This window comes from Balaenoptera borealis (genome assembly GCF_965194805.1).
Source record: "Balaenoptera borealis genome assembly, chromosome: 15".
Taxonomy (NCBI): domain Eukaryota; kingdom Metazoa; phylum Chordata; class Mammalia; order Artiodactyla; family Balaenopteridae; genus Balaenoptera; species Balaenoptera borealis.
This window is the reverse complement of record NC_138871.1, coordinates 62,279,566-62,297,817: the sequence shown is the minus strand read 5'-3', so window position 1 is coordinate 62,297,817 and position 18,252 is coordinate 62,279,566. Positions and strand designations below refer to the sequence as shown.

Below are 18,252 nucleotides of genomic sequence, written 5' to 3'. Positions count from 1 at the left end.
TTTTGTCGAAAGCTTTTTCTCACCTATTGAGATGATCATATGGTTTTTCTCCTTCACTTTGTTAATATGGTTTATCACACTGATTGATTTGTGTATATTGAAGAATCCTTGCATTCCTGGGATAAACCCCACTTGATCAGGGTGTATGATCCTTTTAATGTGCTGTTGGATTCTGTTTGCTAGTATTTTGTTGAGGCTTTTGCATCTATGTTCATCAGTGATATGGGCCTGTAGTTTTCTTTTTCTGTGACATCTTTGTCTGGTTTTGGTATCAGGGTGATGGTGGCCTCATAGAATGAGTTTGGGAGTGTTCCTCCCTCTGCTATATTTTGGAAGAGTTTGAGAAGGACAGGTGTTACCTCTTTTCTAAATGTTTGATAGAACTCGCCTGTGAAGCCATCTGTTCCTGGGCTTTTGTTTGTTGCAAGATTTTTAATCACAGTTTCAATTTCAGTGCTTGTGATTGGTCTGTTTATATTTTCTATTTCTTCCTGGTTCAGTCTCGGAAGGTTGTGCCTTTCTAAGAATTTGTCCATTTCTTCCAGGTTGTCCATTTTATTGGCATATAGCTGCTTGTAGTAATCTCTCATGATCCTTTATATTTCTGCAGTGTCAGTGGTTACTTCTCCTTTTTCATTTCTAATTCTATTGATTTGAGTCTTTTCCATTTTTTCCTTTATGAGTCTGGCTAATGGTTTATCAATTTTGTTTATCTTCTCAAAGAACCAGCTTTTAGTTTTATTGATCTTTGCTATCATTTTCTTCATTTCTTTTTCATTTATTTCTGATCTAATCTTTATGATTTCTTTCCTTCTGCTAACTTTGGGGTTTTTTTTTTGTTCTTCTTTCTCTAATTGCTTTAGGTGTAAGCTTAGGTTGTTTATTTGAGATGTTCTTGTTTCTTGAGGTAGGATTGTATTGCTATAAACTTCGTCTTAGAACTGCTTTTGCTGCATCCCATAGGTTTTGGGTCATCGTGTTTTCATTGCCATTTGTTTCTAGGTATTTTTTGATTTCCTCTGTGATTTCTTCAGTGATCTCTTGGTTATTAAGTAGTGTATTGTTTAGCCTCCATGTGTTTGTATTTTTTACAGTTTTTTTCCTGTAATTGATATCTAGTCTCATAGCATTGTGGTTGGAAAAGATACTTGATACGATTTCAATTTTCTAAAATTTACCAAGGCTTGATTTGTGACCCAAGATATGATCTATCCTGGAGAATGTTCCATGAGCACTTGAGAAGAAAGTGTATTCTGTTGTTTTTGGATGGAATGTCCTATAAATATCAATTAAGTCCATCTTGTTTAATGTGTCATTTAAAGCTTGTGTTTCCTTATTTATTTTTGTTTTGGATGATCTGTCCATTGGTGAAAGTGGGGTGTTAAAGTCCCCTACTATTATTGTGTTACTGTTGATTTCCCCTTGTATGGCTGTTAGCATTTGCCTTATGTATTGAGGTGCTCCTATGCTGGGTACGTAAAGATTTACAATTGTTTTATCTTCTTCTTGGATTGATCCCTTGATCATTATGTAGTGTCCTTCTTTGTCTCTTGTAACAGTCTTTATTTTAAAGTCCATTTTGTCTGATATGAGAATTGCTACTCCAGCTTCCTTTTGATTTCCATTTGCATGGAATATCTTTTTCCATCCCCTCACTTTCAGTCTGTATGTGTCCCTAGGTCTGAAGTGGGTCTCTTGTAGACAGCATATATACGGGTCTTGTTTTTGTATCCATTCAGCCAGTCTATGTCTGTTGGTTGGAAGATTTAATCCATTTACATTTAAGGTAATTATCAATATGTATGCTCCTATTACCATTTTCTTAATTGTTTGGGTTTGTTTTTGTAGGTCTTTTCCTTCTCTTGTGTTTCCTGCCTGGAGAAGTTCCTTCGGCATTTGTTGTAAAGCTGGTTTGGTGGTGCTGAATTCTCTTAGCTTTTGCTTATCTGTAAAGGTTTTAATTTCTCCATCGAATCTGAAGGAGATCCTTGCTGGGTAGAGTAATCTTGGTTGTAGGTTCTTCCCTTTCATCACTTTAACTATGTCCTACCACACCCTTCTGGACTGCAGAGTTTCTGCTGAAAGATCAGCTGTTAACTGTATGGGGATTCCCTTGTATGTTATTTGTTGCTTTTCCCTTGCTGCTTTTAATATTTTTTCTTTGTATTTAATTTTTGATAGTTTGATTAATATGTGTCTTGGCGTGCTTCTCCTTGGATTTATCCTGTATGGGACTCTGTGCTTCCTGGACTTTACTATTTCCTTTCCCATATTAGGGAAGTTTTCAACTATAATCTCTTCAAATATTTTCTCCGTCCATTTCTTTTCCTCTTCTTCTTCTGAGACCCCTATAATTCGAATGTTGGTGCGTTTAATGTTGTCCCAGAGGTCTCTAAGACTGTCCTCAATTCTTTTCATTCTATTTTCTTTATTCTGCTATGTGGTAGTTATTTCCACTATTTTACCTTCCAGGTCACTTATCCGTTCTTTGCCTCAGTTATTCTGCTATTGATTCCTTCTAGAGAATTTTTAATTTCATTTATTTTGTTGTTCATCACTGTTTGTTTGCTCTTTAGTTCTTCTAGGTCCTTGTTAAACGTTTCTTGTAATTTCTCGATTCTACTTCCAAGATTCTGGATCATCTTTACTATCATTACTCTGAATTTTTTTTCAGGTAGACTGCCTATTTCCTCTTCATTTGTTTGGTCTGGTGGGTGTTTACTTTGCTTCTTCATCTGCTGCGTGTTTCTCTGTCTTCTCATTTTGCTTAACTTACTGTGTTTAGGGTCTTATCCTCACAGGCTGCAGGTTCGTAGTTCCCGTTGTTTTTGTGTCTGCCCCCAGTGGGTGAGGTTGGTTCAGTGGGTTGTGTAGGCTTCCTGGTGGAGGGGACTGGTGCCTGTGTTCTGGTGCATGAGGCTGGATCCTGTCTTTCTGGTGGGCAGGGCTGCGTCTGGCGGTGTGTTTTGGCGTGTCTGTGAACTTATTATGATTTTAGGCAAGGCTGGGCATGTTATAATTTAAATTTCTAGAAACCTTGTTTCCCCACCTTTATCTGCTTCTCCATCCCTCCTTTTTTATTCTCTGTGGCTTCCTTAGGCTTCTAAAAATGCGTCAAGCATCCACTGCATAGAAGTCTGATTTTCTCCTGTTGTAATCCACTTTCCAGTCCTTGCAGATTGGCTCTATTAGGTCACTCTTCTGACGTTCAGCAAGGCTGCTCACCACTCCAGTTGGCAGCTCCTTATCTGCATAAAGTTTTATATGCTGACTGAGACCACCACCACATTGTAAAGGCCCCTCTTAGTGCCAGCCTTCCTTTTTCCATCTTCACCAGATCAACCCACATCCACTGACAAGCGGCTGAGGCTTTATATCTGGCAGAGATGGAGAAAGCAAGGCTGCAGATATGGCCTCTCCCCATTCAGAGATGTCTGTCCTGACAGGATTTTTGGCAGTTTGGAAATATAGCACAAGCCTGTCATAACTATTACATGCTTCCAAATGAACACTGGCTCTTTCTGCCTTGTGGACAAAGGGTACTGTTAGGTGCTCCCCCACGTAGCACCATAGATTAGACAAACACCAGTGTTACATAAATCCTACACATCCACTAGGGCAGATTTTCTCCAAGTGAGTGGCTCATGTAAGCCTCTAGGAGGCTTATTAAAAATGATGAATGCAAAAATAATTTTTAAGCCTTCCATGTCTCCCTATTGTCTAAAGAATTAATTCCACATTCTTTAGGCACGGCATTGAAGGCTGACATGGCCCCTTCTTTCTTCTCTAACAGTCTGATTCCTCTCCCAGCCTGGCCCAACAGCTCCCAGTTCCTGAAGCTCCTCCATCTCTTATGTCCTGTCCTTCCCTCACCACTCACTGTTTTCCAATCTCCAGTTAAACTAATTCAAGCCTCTTCCAATCCTCATGCCCCAGGCCTATTTAATCATCTACCCTTTTTGCTATCACCATATCCTCAATAGCAGAGGTTCTCAATTCTGGCTGCACGGTGGAGTCACCTGGGGCACTTTAAAACAATAGTGATTTCAACTCAGACCAATTAAATCAGAATGTAGACGAGGGAAGTACACTTGTTTATTATGAAACATCTATGGCAAGTAGTGAAATGAAATACCGGATCTCTGCACTCATAATGCCTGGTTTGAATTGCAGCTCCTCTTCTTTCCAGGTTTGCAAACCTTGGGCAAAGTATTTAACCTCTGTGTGCTTCCAATTCCTTACTTTTCAAATTAAGGCAAAAAATAGCCCCGACTTCATCAGGTTATTGTGAAGATTGAGTTAATACAATACTGACACTTAGTATGTGCTCCATTAATGCTAGTTATGATAAGTGCACATCAGTTTCTTTCTAGAAGACTTAAAGCAACTTGATGATAGGACCTGCACCTTCTTCCTCTCTGCCAAGCATAGTGTGCACACACAAAATTTTTTTGAATGATTAAAGGCATGCATGAATGAAGATGAATTTTGACTTTAGAAGATCAGGGAGATTTAAATAGAAGTGGCCTATGAGCAAACCTTGAAAGATGGATATGCTTGTGAGAGGCAGATGAGGGGCGGTAACATATTCCAAATAGAACAGTAATAAGAACATGAGCCAAAACCCTGATGTGCAGGGTGTAGACAAAGGACCAAAATCCCAGGGTGTGCTAGGGTCAAAGCAGAGGATTACAGAAGAGAATTGCAGCAAGATGGTTTGAAAAGTAAGTTGGGACATTTCATGAAAAGTTCATTAAGGAATTTGGGCTTTATTCTACAGAGAATGAATGGACTGTGAAGAAGAATTCTGAGGGGGTGAATGCATAGTCAGACCTGTGCTTCAGGAAGCTGATCCTTTCCAACTGAAGGGAAGGATGACCTGGAGCAAGAAAAGCAAGGAGCAAGGAGAGAGTTAGGAGATTACTGTAGCTTCTCATTTGATATCAACACTGTCTGTATATGTTAAGTCTTCCCAAGAGATCATTTTATTAATTTCTGATTTATTAACATAGGTGCAAAGGGTAAAGATTTAAACAGAACAAAACTGTAAAACTCACTCTTATCCCTGATCACCACTTATCCAGTTCTCTTTCCTTGAAGCAACCACTGTTGTTGAAATAAAAAAGATTATAAGAGAGTACTATGAATAACTGTACACCAACAAATTGGATAATCTAGATGAAATGGACAAATTCCTAAAAACACAAAACCTACCAAGACTAAATTATGAAGGAATAGAAAATCTGAATAGATCTATAACTAGTAAGGAGAATGAATCAATAATCAAAAATCTTACAACAAAGAAAAGCCCTGGACCTGATGACTTCACTGGCGAGTTCTACCAAACGTTTAAAGAAGAACTAACACCAATCCTTCTCAAACATTTCCTAAAAATTGAAAATGAGGGGACACTTTTTAAGTTATCTTATGAGGCCAGCACTACCTGGATACCAAACCAAAGACACTACAAGAAAAGAAAACTACAGTTTCCCATATCAATACAATATCCCTATAAACACTGATGCAAAACATCCTCAACAAAATATTAGCAAACTAAATTCACCAGAATATTAAAATAATTATACAGCATGACCAAATGGGATTTGTTCCTGTAATGCAAGGATGGTTAAACATACAAAAATCAATTAATGTAATACACCATGTTAACAGAATGAAAGTGGAAAATAACACACGATTACCTCGATTGATGCAGAAAAAGCATCTGACAAAATTCAACACCATTTCATGACAAAAACGCTCAACAGACTAGGAATAGAAGAAAACAACCTCAATATAATAAAAGACAATTATGAAAAACCCACAGAAAATGTCATACTCAATGGTGAAAACCTGAAAGCTTTCTCTTTAAGATCAGGAGCAAGGCAAGGATGCCTGCTTTCACTACTTCTATTCAACATAGTACTGGCAGTTCTAGCCAAAGCAATTAGACAAGAAAAAGAAATAAAAGTCATCCAAACTGGAAAGGAAGAAATAAAATTATCTCTGTTTGCAGATAATATAATCTTGTATGTACAAAATCCTAAAGATTCCACAATAAAATTGTTAGAATTAATAAATGAATTCAAAGTAGTTGGATACAAAATCAACACACAAAAGTCAGTTGCACACAAAAATCACTGTTGCACTAACAATGAACAATCTGAAAAAAAAGTTAAGAAAAAAATTCCATTTGCAATAGTAACAAAAAGAATAAAATACTTAGGAATTAACTTAACCAAGGAGGTAAAAGACTTGTACAATGAAAACTATAGAACATTACTGAAAGAAACTAAAGAAGGCATAAATAGGTAGAAACATATCCCATGTTCATGGATTGGAAGACTTAGTATTGCTAAGATATCAATACTACCCAAAGCAATCTACAGATTTAATGCAATATCAAAATCCCAATGACATTTTTTGCAGAAATAGAAAAAAAATACAAAAATTTATATGGACTCTCAAAGGACCCCAAACAGCTAAAACAATCTTGCAAAAGAAGAGAAGAGCTGGAGGAGTCATAGTTTCTGATCTAAAAATCTTATTACAAAGCTATAATAATCAAAACAGTGTGGTACTAGCATAGACACAGACATATACACCAATGGAACAGAATAGAGAGCCCCAAAATTAGCCCTCACATATACGGTCAAATGATTTTTTTGCCAACACCATTCAGTGGGGAAAAGTCAGTCTCTTCAACAAACGGTGCCAGGAAAAGGGGATATCTACATGGAGAAAGAAAGAAGTTGGACCCTTACCTAATACCATATACAAAATTAACTCAAGTGGATCAAAGATCTAAATGTAAGACCTAAAACTGTAAAACTCTTAAAAGAAAACATAGGACAAAAGCTTCATAACATTGGATTTGGCAATGATTTCTTGACTATGACACCCAAAGGCATAAACAACAAAAGAAAAAACAAACAAATTGGACTTCATGAAAATTTTATAATTTTGTGTACCAAAGGATACTATCAACAGAGTGAAAAGGCAACCCAGAGAATGGGAAGAAATATTTGTAAATCATATATCTGATAAGGGATTAATATCCAGAATATATAGAAAACTTCTAAAATTCAACAACAATCAAAAAACAATCTGATTAAAAACTGGGCAAAGGACATGAATAGACATTTCTCCAAAGAAGATATAAAGATGGCCAACAAGTACATGAAAAGATGCTCAACATCACTAATCATTAGGGAAATGCAAATCAAATCTACAATAATATGCCACCTCATACCCATTACTACTATCAAATGAAACAGAAAATAACAAGTGTTGGGGAGGATATAGAAACATTGGAACTTTTGTGCACTGTTAGTGGGAATGTAAAGTTGTACAGCTACTCTGGAAAACAGTATGGAGGTTCCACAAAAAATTAAAAATACAATTACCATATGATCTAGTAATTCCACTTCTTGATACATACACAAAAGAATTGAAAGCAGGGTCTCAAAGAAATATTTTTATAGCCATGTACATTGCAGTATTATTCACAATAACTAAAACACAAAAGCAACCCATGTGCCCATTAGCAGATAAATGGATGAGGAAAATGTGGTATATACATACAATGGAATATTATTCAGCCTGAAAAAGGAAAGAAATTCTGACATATGATAAAACATGGATGAACCTTAAGAACATTATGCTATTTGAAATAGGCCAGTCACAAAAAGAAAATACTGTATGATTCCATTTGTATGACATACTTAGAGAAGTCAAAATCATAGAGACAGAAAGTGGAATGGTGGTTGCCAGGGGCTGGGGAAAGGGGAGAATGGGGAGTTATTGTTTAATGGGCATAGAGTTTCAATTTTACAAGACAAAAAGAGTTCTTAATGGATGGCTAATGGTGATGATGGCACATTATGGATGTACTTAATACTGCTGAATTGTATACTTTAAAATAGTTAAGATAGCAAATTTTATGTTTTTGTATTTTACCATAATTTTAAACATCGGAGAAAAAACACTGTGAAGAACCATAAAAATATAAAGCAGCATTATCATGTATTACCGATAAATAATCGGCTCTTTTCTAATTCCAGGCAACAAGAGATCTAATTAAATTGGCTGGCTACTCTAGTTACATTATGTATATTTTTACTTCACAATCGGCCTTCATTTGCCTCACCAGAACTTCATATTCAGGACTGTTTATATTACATCTCACAGCACAATTCATACATTTATGAATCAGTAACATGTTCTTTTGGAAACCCTTATTGTTCTGTTTTTGCTAGAACCCTGGTGAGCACATGAGATGTTAAGGTTCCAACATTACTGTGCACCTACAGCTCCTTGACATTGAACTGCCTGCAGAAACTGCTTAACAGTGCTGGTGGTCATTCTTATCCCCAGTTTCTGGAATGGCTGAGAGAGGGTTTGAATTTTTTTCACACATTTCAAAAAGCACATTTACATTTTAAACGTATAAGTAAATGAACCAAGCAAGGAGAGAAATTCAAGTGGTAAGAAAGAAGCCTCAAACATTCTGATTCCAAGAGACCAGAGTGATTCTGGTCGAGTTCCATTACTGATGAGTCAGCACTTGGGGGATATCTCCTCTGGGGTTAGCATGCTTCCTGGAATCCTGCTGTTTTTTTATCCATTCATCCCTTTGTGTAAAGGTCGGGTCTATGGTGTCTTCTAAAGTTGTAAGACAGATCTGAGAGCCCTTCTCTCCAAAATGCTATCTTCCCTTTTGGTTTGTATGTTGACTAACAATAATGCTTATTGAAGGGGCTTCCCTGAGGGGCTTCCCTGGTGGCGCAGTGGTTGGGAATCTGCCTGCCAATGCAGGGGACACGGGTTCGAGCCCTGGTCTGGGAGGATCCCACGTGTCGCGGAGCAGCCGGGCCCGTGAGCCACAATTACTGAGCCTGCGCGTCTGGAGCCTGTGCTCCGCTACAAGAGAGGCCGCGATAGTGAAAGGCCCGCGCACCGCGATTAAGAGTGGCCCCCACTTGCCGCAACTAGAGAAAGGCCTTGCACAGAAACGAAGACCCAACACAGCCATAAATAAATAAATAAATACTTTTAAAAAATAATAATAATGCTTATTGAAATATTATCCACATACCATAAAATACACTTTTGAAAGTATACAATTCAGTAGATTTAGAGTATTCACAGATTGTCTTCCCTTTGTTTTGTTTCCTTTTTTTATTTCCTAGGGAAAGGAAAGAGCCCTAACTACTCACTCATGGATTAAGTATATTTTTTGAGCACATAAAAAATCAAATAAAAACCCCTGCCTTCATGGAGCTTGCATTCCAGTAGAGAATACAAACAATAAACAAATACAATTAGCAAAGTATAGAGTATGTCAGAGGTGATAAGTGACGGGAAGAAAAGATAGTGGGGAAAGGAGAGGGTGTACAATTGATGGTGGGTGGGAGAGGGCTTACAATTTTAAGTTGGGTGATTAGGGAAAATCCTAAGAGAAGATAATGTTTAGCAAAGACTTGAAAGAAATGAGGGAGTAAATCATGTTTGATCTGGGGGAAGGGCATCCAGGTAGAGTTAACAGTAACTACAGAGACCCTCACGGGAGAGGTGTGCCTGGAGCTTAATAAGTGAGAAGGCGAATGGAGGGAAGAGAGGTCAGAGGGGCCAATGGTGGCCAAATCTATTGGGTTCCTGAGCCACTTGCCAAGATTTTGGCTTTTATTCTGAGTAAGTAGAGAACCACAGAAGTTTTGATCTGAGGAATGCCATGAACTGACTTACTTTGAGCAGGATCACGCTGGCTGGCTGTGTGGACTTTGGATTGTAGGAGAAGGAGGAAACAACCTAGTTAGGAGACTAATTGCTTTAATCCAGGTGAAAGAGGGTATGACCTGGACCAGGTGGCAATGGTAAAGATGATGCGAAGTGGTCAGATTCTGGATATATTATGAATGTAGAGCCAACAGGCTTCGCTGATGGAAAAGATGTGGGGTACGAGAGAAAGAGAAATCTATGATGACTCACAGACAAAATGTCCAATGCTATATGGTAACAGCCAACTAGCGGAGCTAGTAAGGTGGGTCGGGTAGGGTAGCTTGATATACTGCATTTATCCCAACAGGAGAATTAAATTTTTAGGCCTGAAAACATGTGAGTTGATCTGCAGCTCCTCTAATTAATATAAGACAAAAAAATGATGTGTCATCACACTATTTCCAAAATATGACCCAGCTAATTAAGTATCAAATTGCCAATCATATATGTGACTATTTCTATTTTGAAGATAAAGATGGGTATTTGCCTTTTCCTTAGCTAGTGGTCAACTACCTTAATTGGGAAATTTAACACATTGCAACTGTTGCTGGAAATTAACAAAGTGATCAGTTCTGTCTGGGGTTACTCTTGCTGCCTAATTTAATTGTAATAAAGCCTTTCATCTACCAGTTTTATTTAAGTTGACTGCATCAAGTGCTTGTATTACTACCTCAACCATAATCTAATCATTGCTTTTTGTTAATAAACTCTGCACAGCACTGTATCTACATATTAAATATAAGCTTGCTCTAGACCTAGCTAGTACCAGATTGTTTATCTCTTTCCAAATCTCCATGCAGTGAGTCACTTTGGTGACTTCAACTTCAGCCACGGTGGGAGGATTTATGCCACAGAAATTGACAAATGGGCTAAATCGGGGCTTTTTTTCAGACAGCAGTTTTCCTAGCACACCTGTGGACAGAGCAGAGGGTAGGGTTATGAATGCCAGCTAAAGCCTAAAAGCCACACAGCTGTGGCATGGGTGGAGCAGATGTAGTGGGAGTCATCTGCCCCAGAGAGGAAGAGTGCTTTATCACTGACATTGTTTAGAATTGCTAGTTTATAAGGATAATAAAGAGCAGACCAACTTTAAGTCTTTAAATTCTCTACAGACAATGTTACTCCTTATCGCCTAAGCCCAGGGCAGATCCTTCCCACCTACTCCCACCTCCATTCTAATCCTACTCACTGCCTGGCCACCGTGGGTATGACATTTTATCTTTCTAAGCCTTAGTTTCCTTGTCTTTTCAACGGGGATCATATGTTCAATTAATGATGGTGTGAATAAACCTCCTAGGGTTTCCCCGTAGCCTTAAGAGGGAACCCCTTACGGATCAACAGCATCATATATATATCTATATATCTTTATTGGAGTATAATTGCTTTACAATGTTGTGTTTGTTTCTGTTGTACAACAAAGTCAATCAGCTATAAGTACACATATATCCCCATATCCCCTCCCTCTTGAGCCTCCCTCCCATCCTCCCTATCCCACCCCTCTAGGTCGTCACAGAGCATCAAGTTGATCTCCCTGTGCTATGGAGCAGCTTCCCACTAGCCATCCATTTTACACGTGATAGTGTATATATGTCAATGCTACTCTCCCACTTCGTCCCAGTTTCCTCTTCTCCCCCACGTCCTCAAGTCCATACTCTACGTCTGTGTCTTTATTCCTGCCCTGCCACTAGACTCATCAGTACCGTTTTTTTAGATTCCATATATGTGCGTTTGCATACGGTATTTTTCTCTTTCTGATTTACTTCACTGTGTATGATAGATTCTAGGTCCATGCATCTCATTACAAATAACTCAATTTCATTCCTTTTTATGGCTGAGTAATATTCCATTGTATATATGTGCCACATCTTCTTTATCCATTCATCTGTCAATGGACATTTAGATTGCTTCCATGTCCTGGCAATTGTAAATAGTGCTGCAATGAACATTGTGGTACATGTATCTTTTTGAATTATGCTTTTCTCTGGGTATATGCCCAGGAGTGGGATTGCTGGGTCATATGGTAGTTCTATTTTTAGTTTTTTAAGGAACCTCCATACTGTTCTCTATAGTGGCTGTGTCAATTTACATTCCCACCAACAGTGCAAGAGGGTTTCCTTTTCTCCACACCCTCTCCAGCATTTGTTTGTAGATATTTTGATGGCCATTCTGACAGGTGTGAGGTGATACCTCATTGTGGTTTTGATTTGCATTTCTCTAATGATTAGTGATGTTGAGCATCTTTTCATGTAGTCCTTGGCCATCTGTATGTCTTCTTTGGAGAAATGTCTATTTGCGTCTTCTGCCCACTTTTGGATTGGGTTGTTTGTTTTTTTGATACTGAGCTGCATGAGCTGCTTGTATATTTTGGAGATTAATCCTCTGTCAGTTGCTTCATTTGCAAATATTTTCTCCCATTCTGAGGGCTGTCTTTTGGTCTTGTTTAAGGTTTCCTTTGCTGCGCAAAAGCTTTTTAAGTTTCATTAGGTCCCATTTGTTTATTTTTGGTTTTATTTCCATCTCTCTAGGAGGTGGGTCAAAAAAATCTTGCTTCAATAGCATCCTTGTATCCACTCTGCTTTCCAACCTCTGAGCCTCTGTCGATGCTGTTCCCCCCCGACTTGGAGCCACTTCATCTCCTATTTTCATCTTTCAGAGTTAACCCAATTGCTGCCACCTCCAAGAGGCTTCCTCTTATTCCCACAGCTGACATAATCTCTCCCTCCTCTAAATTCCCTAACCTCTTGGGGACTCTCTGACACTATCCCAGACCTATTGGATTAGAATCTACATTTTAACAAGATCCCCAGGTGATTCATATGCACATTAAGATTTGGAAGCCTTGCTTTAAACCACTGGTTCTTAAACTTGGCTGCAGATTGGAATTACCTGTGGAGTTTGGAAAACGCTTGATGCCTGGACCCCACCTACAAGAGGTTCTGATTCAATTGGTCTGAGATGCATCCTGGGCATCAGGGCCTTTTAAAACTCCCAGATGATTCTAATATGCAGCAAAGTTTGAGAACCACTGGTCCATAAACTCCCCTTAATCTCCCTTTGGGGGCCTGCACACTCTCTAATGTTATGGTTATTTCTGTCCAGGTATGTTTTCTCACTTCTATTGAACTATAAGTCTTTTAAGAGCAAGAACTATCTTTTAATTCAATTTTAATCACCTCATCCCTAGACATACAATAAGAGTTTAATAAATATTTATTGAGTGAACTGTTTTTGTAATCTAAAACAATTTGTAGGACTTCCCTGGTGGCGCAGTGGTTAAGAATCCACCTGTCAATGCAGGCGACACGGGTTCGAGCCCTGGTCCAGGAAGATCCCACATGCCACGGAGCAACTAAGCCCGTGTGCCACAACTACTGAGCCCACTCACCATAACTACTGAAGCCCACGCGCCTAGAGCCTGTGCTCCGCAGCAAGAGAAGCCACCGCAATGAGAAGCCCGCACACCACAACGAAGAGTAGCCCCCGCTCGCCGCAACTAGAGGAAGCCCATGCACAGCAACAAAGACCCAATGCAGCCAAAAATAAAATAAATTTATTAAAAACAAACAAACAAAAAAAAACCCCACAATGTGTAATCTAAAAATGTTCTCTAAATACCGAAAGTGTGGCTTTTGTCCTAATTTGAAGACTGGTGAACATATTCTGGAAATTGTGGAATTATTTCCTCTTTAGTCTAAGACCAAATCTCTGAAGAAGAGGAGGCTGGTGGCTAGAACAGGTTTTCTGAGAAGAGCCTCTCTGGGTACCAGTGCGGCTGGCCACTGCCATCTCCATGAGTTGTTTACAGAAAGCCGCAGCTTGAAATCCTAAGACTCCAGAGGGCAATGCAAAATGAGGCAGCCCCTCCCTACACTCTGTGCGTCCAATTCAGAACTCTTGGCTGAAATATAATGATGTTATTGTTTCTTCCTCTCTAGGGTGCCATTTTGATATTTATGGGGATAGTTGTCCTCACCATGAAGGCATCTGTTATTGAAATGTTCCTTGGTAAGTACTTTTATATGTGTATCTGGATACGCTTTTAACATCCTCCTAATGTCCAAAGAATCTTGCCAACAAAAGATTTAAACCAAGACAGAGCATATAAACAGTTCAGTGTATCTTTTTATGATAAACATTTTGGAGAAATGTTTAACTGAGAATGTTAAATGTAGATCAAATTCAGAATGTATGTCTATATATTTTTCATATAAAGCAAACATATGTATACATATGTATGTCTACATATCATATATTAAGCACACATATATACACACATATTTGTGTGTGTGTTATTCAGCAACCAGCAAATATTTCAGATAAAGCATATTTACAGATTCTGAATTTAGAGAACTTATTTCTTAATTTCTCCAAAAAAAAAAATTCTTATCACTGACATGGCCTTACTTGTACCATTGGCAACTCATACTTTTAGAGATGAAACCCTTTAAACTTATATTATCAACAGAGAACACAATTCAGGGTAGGCCCTTAAGGAGCAGCAGGTCAGCCAGACAAAAGAAAAGTGCTGATGGGTTTAGCACTAAGCCCAAGGGTAATCTTTGGTTAATCTTGACCCCACTGTGCTGTGGCCACTCTGTGTCAGGCAGAGTGATCCTGTGGGTCACTGTGAAACTATTGCCACAGAAGGGTACAAAGGCCTTTTAGATAGTCAATATTAGTTTGCTAGAGCTGCCATAACAAAATACCACAAACTGGGTGGGTTAGAACAACAGAATTTTATTCTGTCACAATTCTAGAGGCTACAAGTCCAAAATCAAGGTGTCAGCAGGGCTGGTTCCTTCAAAGGGCTGTGAGAGTGAACTCTGTTCCATGCCTCTCTCCTAGCTTCTGGTGGTTTGCTAGCAATCTATGGCAATCCTTGGCATCACCCCAATCTATGCCTTCACCTTCACATGGCGTTCTCCCTCTGTGTTTGTCTGTGTCTATATCCAAACTGCCCCTTTTTTATAACACCAGTCATATTGGATTAGGGGCCCAACCTACTCCAGCAGGATGACCTCATCCTAACTAATTTAGTTAAATTTAAGTAATTACATCTACAACCACTCTATTTCCAATTAAGGTCACCTTCAGAGGTATTGGGGGCTAGGACTTCAACACGAAGTCCAACAGAAGTCCTATGAATTTAGGGAGGGGGGCACACAATTTAACCCATAATAGAGTCAGAATGTGCAAGGTCTGTGCAGAGGGAATCTACAGTGGCAGAACTGAGGACTGGAAGAGAAAGAGGTGACAAAGCTGGGAAGGCAAGGGGCTCTCAGCATGGTGGAAGGAGACTGGGCTGGGAGTCAGAGGGAAGATAAGGCTCTGGTCCTGACTCCACCACCAACTTGCTAAGGAATATTCTCGTTGAGAGCACAGGGTCCTTCATTTCCACCTTGCCCTTCTGAGAGGCTATCTCCCCGCAACCCCATACTAACCTATAGGTTAGTAGGGGTGAACACAGGGTGGGATGACAGTGGGGCAGGGGTTAGGAATAGGAAGGATTTAGCTACTGTAAAACAAACAAAACAAAACACAGAAACCCTGAGGCTGGTTCACACTCTGCCATGTCCCCCACATCATGGAACCAAGAAGAACTTGACTGTCCTTGCTTGTCTTGCCCCCTCTCAGCATGCCCTTCTGCAAAACCGTTTTCCCCTCAGGGTTGCTCATTCACAAAGCAAGAAATCAAAGTAGAAAAGGGAGACTCCTATCGCAGATTCTCTTATGTCCTTATATGCCCCTCCCTGGAATCTCTCTTATTCATCTGCTTGTCTCCATCCCAGGGTCATTTCCCTTAAGTCCCCCGAAACCCTCTTCAGTACGGTGACAGCCCCCTTGCCCCAAATCCTTACCCCTCTAACTCATTCTCTACCACACCCCAATTAATCTCCCTAAAGCCCATATCTGATCCCACTCTCCTGACTTAACACTCAGTGTTTTCCCTCTGTCTTTATGACAGAGCCCACATCTCTCAAAGCGCCTTGCTTGCTGGCAAGGCCTCTCTCATATGGCTCTTGCCGTCCTCTCCTGCTCTCCTCCCTACCACAGAGCCCAGCCTGGCTTCCAGGGACGTGGGAAGTGCTGACCTTCTCATTCCCCTGAAGGTGGAGTCATTTCTCCCTTCCAGGTCTTTGACTATGCTGTTCCCTGTCCTGGAATGTTCTTCCTCTCACCCCCACACCCCCTACTGGCCCTCCAGGAAGCTTCCTCTGCCCTCCATTTGATCAGACCCTCTCCCTGTGGGCTTCCCTGGTGCCCTGTATTGATTCTAGTCACGACTCCATGGCATTCACCTCGTCATGAGGCTGCCTCCCCGCCACTGTACGATACTGACAGCAGGAGCCGTGTCTTGCTCACTGTTGCATTTTCAGTTCTCAGCACATCTCACAGGCACTCAAGAAATATTGGTAAATAAATTATTCTTGTCAGGGATGTTGGATTTTTCAGGTTTCAGAGTCTGATTCTGCACCCAATTCCTATGTGTGAATTTTTTCCCCACACCAAGTGATTCCTCAACACCAGCTGGGTTTCCTACAACTCAGCTCAATTCTGACACCATCCTACCCGGAGATAGCATCAGATCCTGCAGGTAAGGGCTCACACAAGACTGCCCCCCGCCCCCCAACACACACACACTTCAGATGCCGATTGCAAGTCAGGTTGTCACCTGTGCTTCTGACTGACTGGCTATAAAGCAGAGGTTTCCATGACCCCCTCCTTGCATTTGATTAACTTTCTCAAGCAGCTCACAGAACCCAGGAAACCAGTTTACTCACTAGATTACCAGTTTATTACAAAGGATATTAAAGGATACAAATCAACAGCCAGATAAAGAGATACATAGGGCGAGGTCCTGAACAAAGGAGTTTCTGTCCCCGTGGAATTTGGGCCCAGCACGGTGGCACATGGACGAGCTCTCATCCCTCAACCTGGAAGCTCTCTGAACCCTCTCCTTTTGGATTTTTATGGAGGCTTCATTACATAGGCATGATTGATTAACTCACTGGCCATTGGTGATTGATTCAACCTCCAGCCCCTCTCTCCTCTTGGGAAATCAGGAGATGGGACTGAAAATTCCAACTTTCTATTCACAGTTGGTTTCCCTGGCAACTAGCTCCCTCATCTTTAGGGGATTTTCAAAAGCCACCTCATTAACATAAACTCAGTTGTGATTGAAGGGGGCTTATTATGAAAAACAAGACACCCATTTCACCTTTATGGCTCTGATTTCAGGAACTGAGGACAAGAAATCAAATATGATATCAGACATGTGGACACAGGGGGCGAAGGGGAGGGTGGGACGAATTGGGAGATTAGGTTTGACATAAATACACTACCATGTGTAAAACAGAGAGCTAGTGGGAACCTGCTGTATAGCACAGGGAGCTCAGCTCGGTGCTCTGTGATGACCTAGAAGGGTGGGATGGGCGGGGGGAGGTCCAAGAGGGAGGGGATATAGTTATACATAGAGCTGATTCACTTCATTGTACAGAAGAAAGTAACGCAACATTGTAAAGCAATTTTACTCCAGTAAAAAATATATATATTATAACAAAAGATGCTCCCATTGCTCTCATCACTCAGGACATTCCAAGGGTTTTGGGAGCTGTTAGGCAGGAACTGTGGCCGGAACACCAAAATATATATTTATCATACATCATAATATCACAGAGAACCATCCAAAGATCCCCCAAAAGCCCTCTAAATTAATGTTAATTAAGTGTTTAATCGGTATATATCAGAGCTAGCATGGTCACTCTAAATATGTTTAAATTTATGATGTAGCAGAGCTGTATGCTGCCCACTGTCATCGGAGCACCACAAGTAATCAATGACTGCGCTATGGGGAGAAAGTAGCATAAAAAGCCTAAGGCTGCACCAGCAAACCTGCATTCTGCTTCCAACTTCTGCCCCCTCCCCCTCCAAAGCCACTTTAGCTGAGATGTCAACCTTGACCTTGGTTTCTTTTCTACAAAATAAAAAGATGACCTCCAAAGCTCCTCCCAGCTTCAATATTCTATGATCTGAAGCATAATTTTGTGATTTATGTGATTATAGAGAATAAGTTATCCTGTCTCTGCAATGAAGCTCTGATATATTTCATGCTAGATGTTTCACTAAGTAAGTAAGTCAAAAGCAAAGCATAGGGGAAATTTGAGCTGATTTTAAATCATCTGCTTAATAAATCAGTTTTCAGGAAGGCATTGTGGACACTGTTCAAGAGAACCAGAGCTGGACAGTATTTAAAGCAGTAAAAACAGATTTTAATCAGGAACCATTGCAATAGGGGAAAGGAGACCTCAGTATTGTACTGGGCTCAATTCCGAATATTAACAAGGAAAAGTGGGGATTTATAGCCAAGGAGCGGCTTGCAGGGGTCAGGGGATGGAAATTACTAAGAGGAGATTTCATGGGAATCAGGGGATTCTTGCTAAACCGACCAGACAGGACTCTTGCTAAAGGCAGACC

The 18,252-nt window shown here is 40.1% G+C and overlaps 1 protein-coding gene across 4 annotated transcripts in view; it reads left to right on the top strand.

Annotated features, from left to right (window-relative positions):
* VIT (vitrin) overlaps positions 1–18,252 on the top strand; it is a 133,229-nt gene that overhangs the window by 21,322 nt on the left and 93,655 nt on the right. For all 4 annotated transcript variants that reach the window (XM_082356753.1, XM_082356751.1, XM_082356754.1 and 1 more), the window contains exon 2: positions 13,713–13,782. In XM_082356753.1, coding sequence (XP_082212879.1) covers positions 13,731–13,782 — 52 coding nt within the window. In that variant the 5' untranslated portion in view covers positions 13,713–13,730. The remainder of the gene's footprint in view (positions 1–13,712; positions 13,783–18,252) is intronic.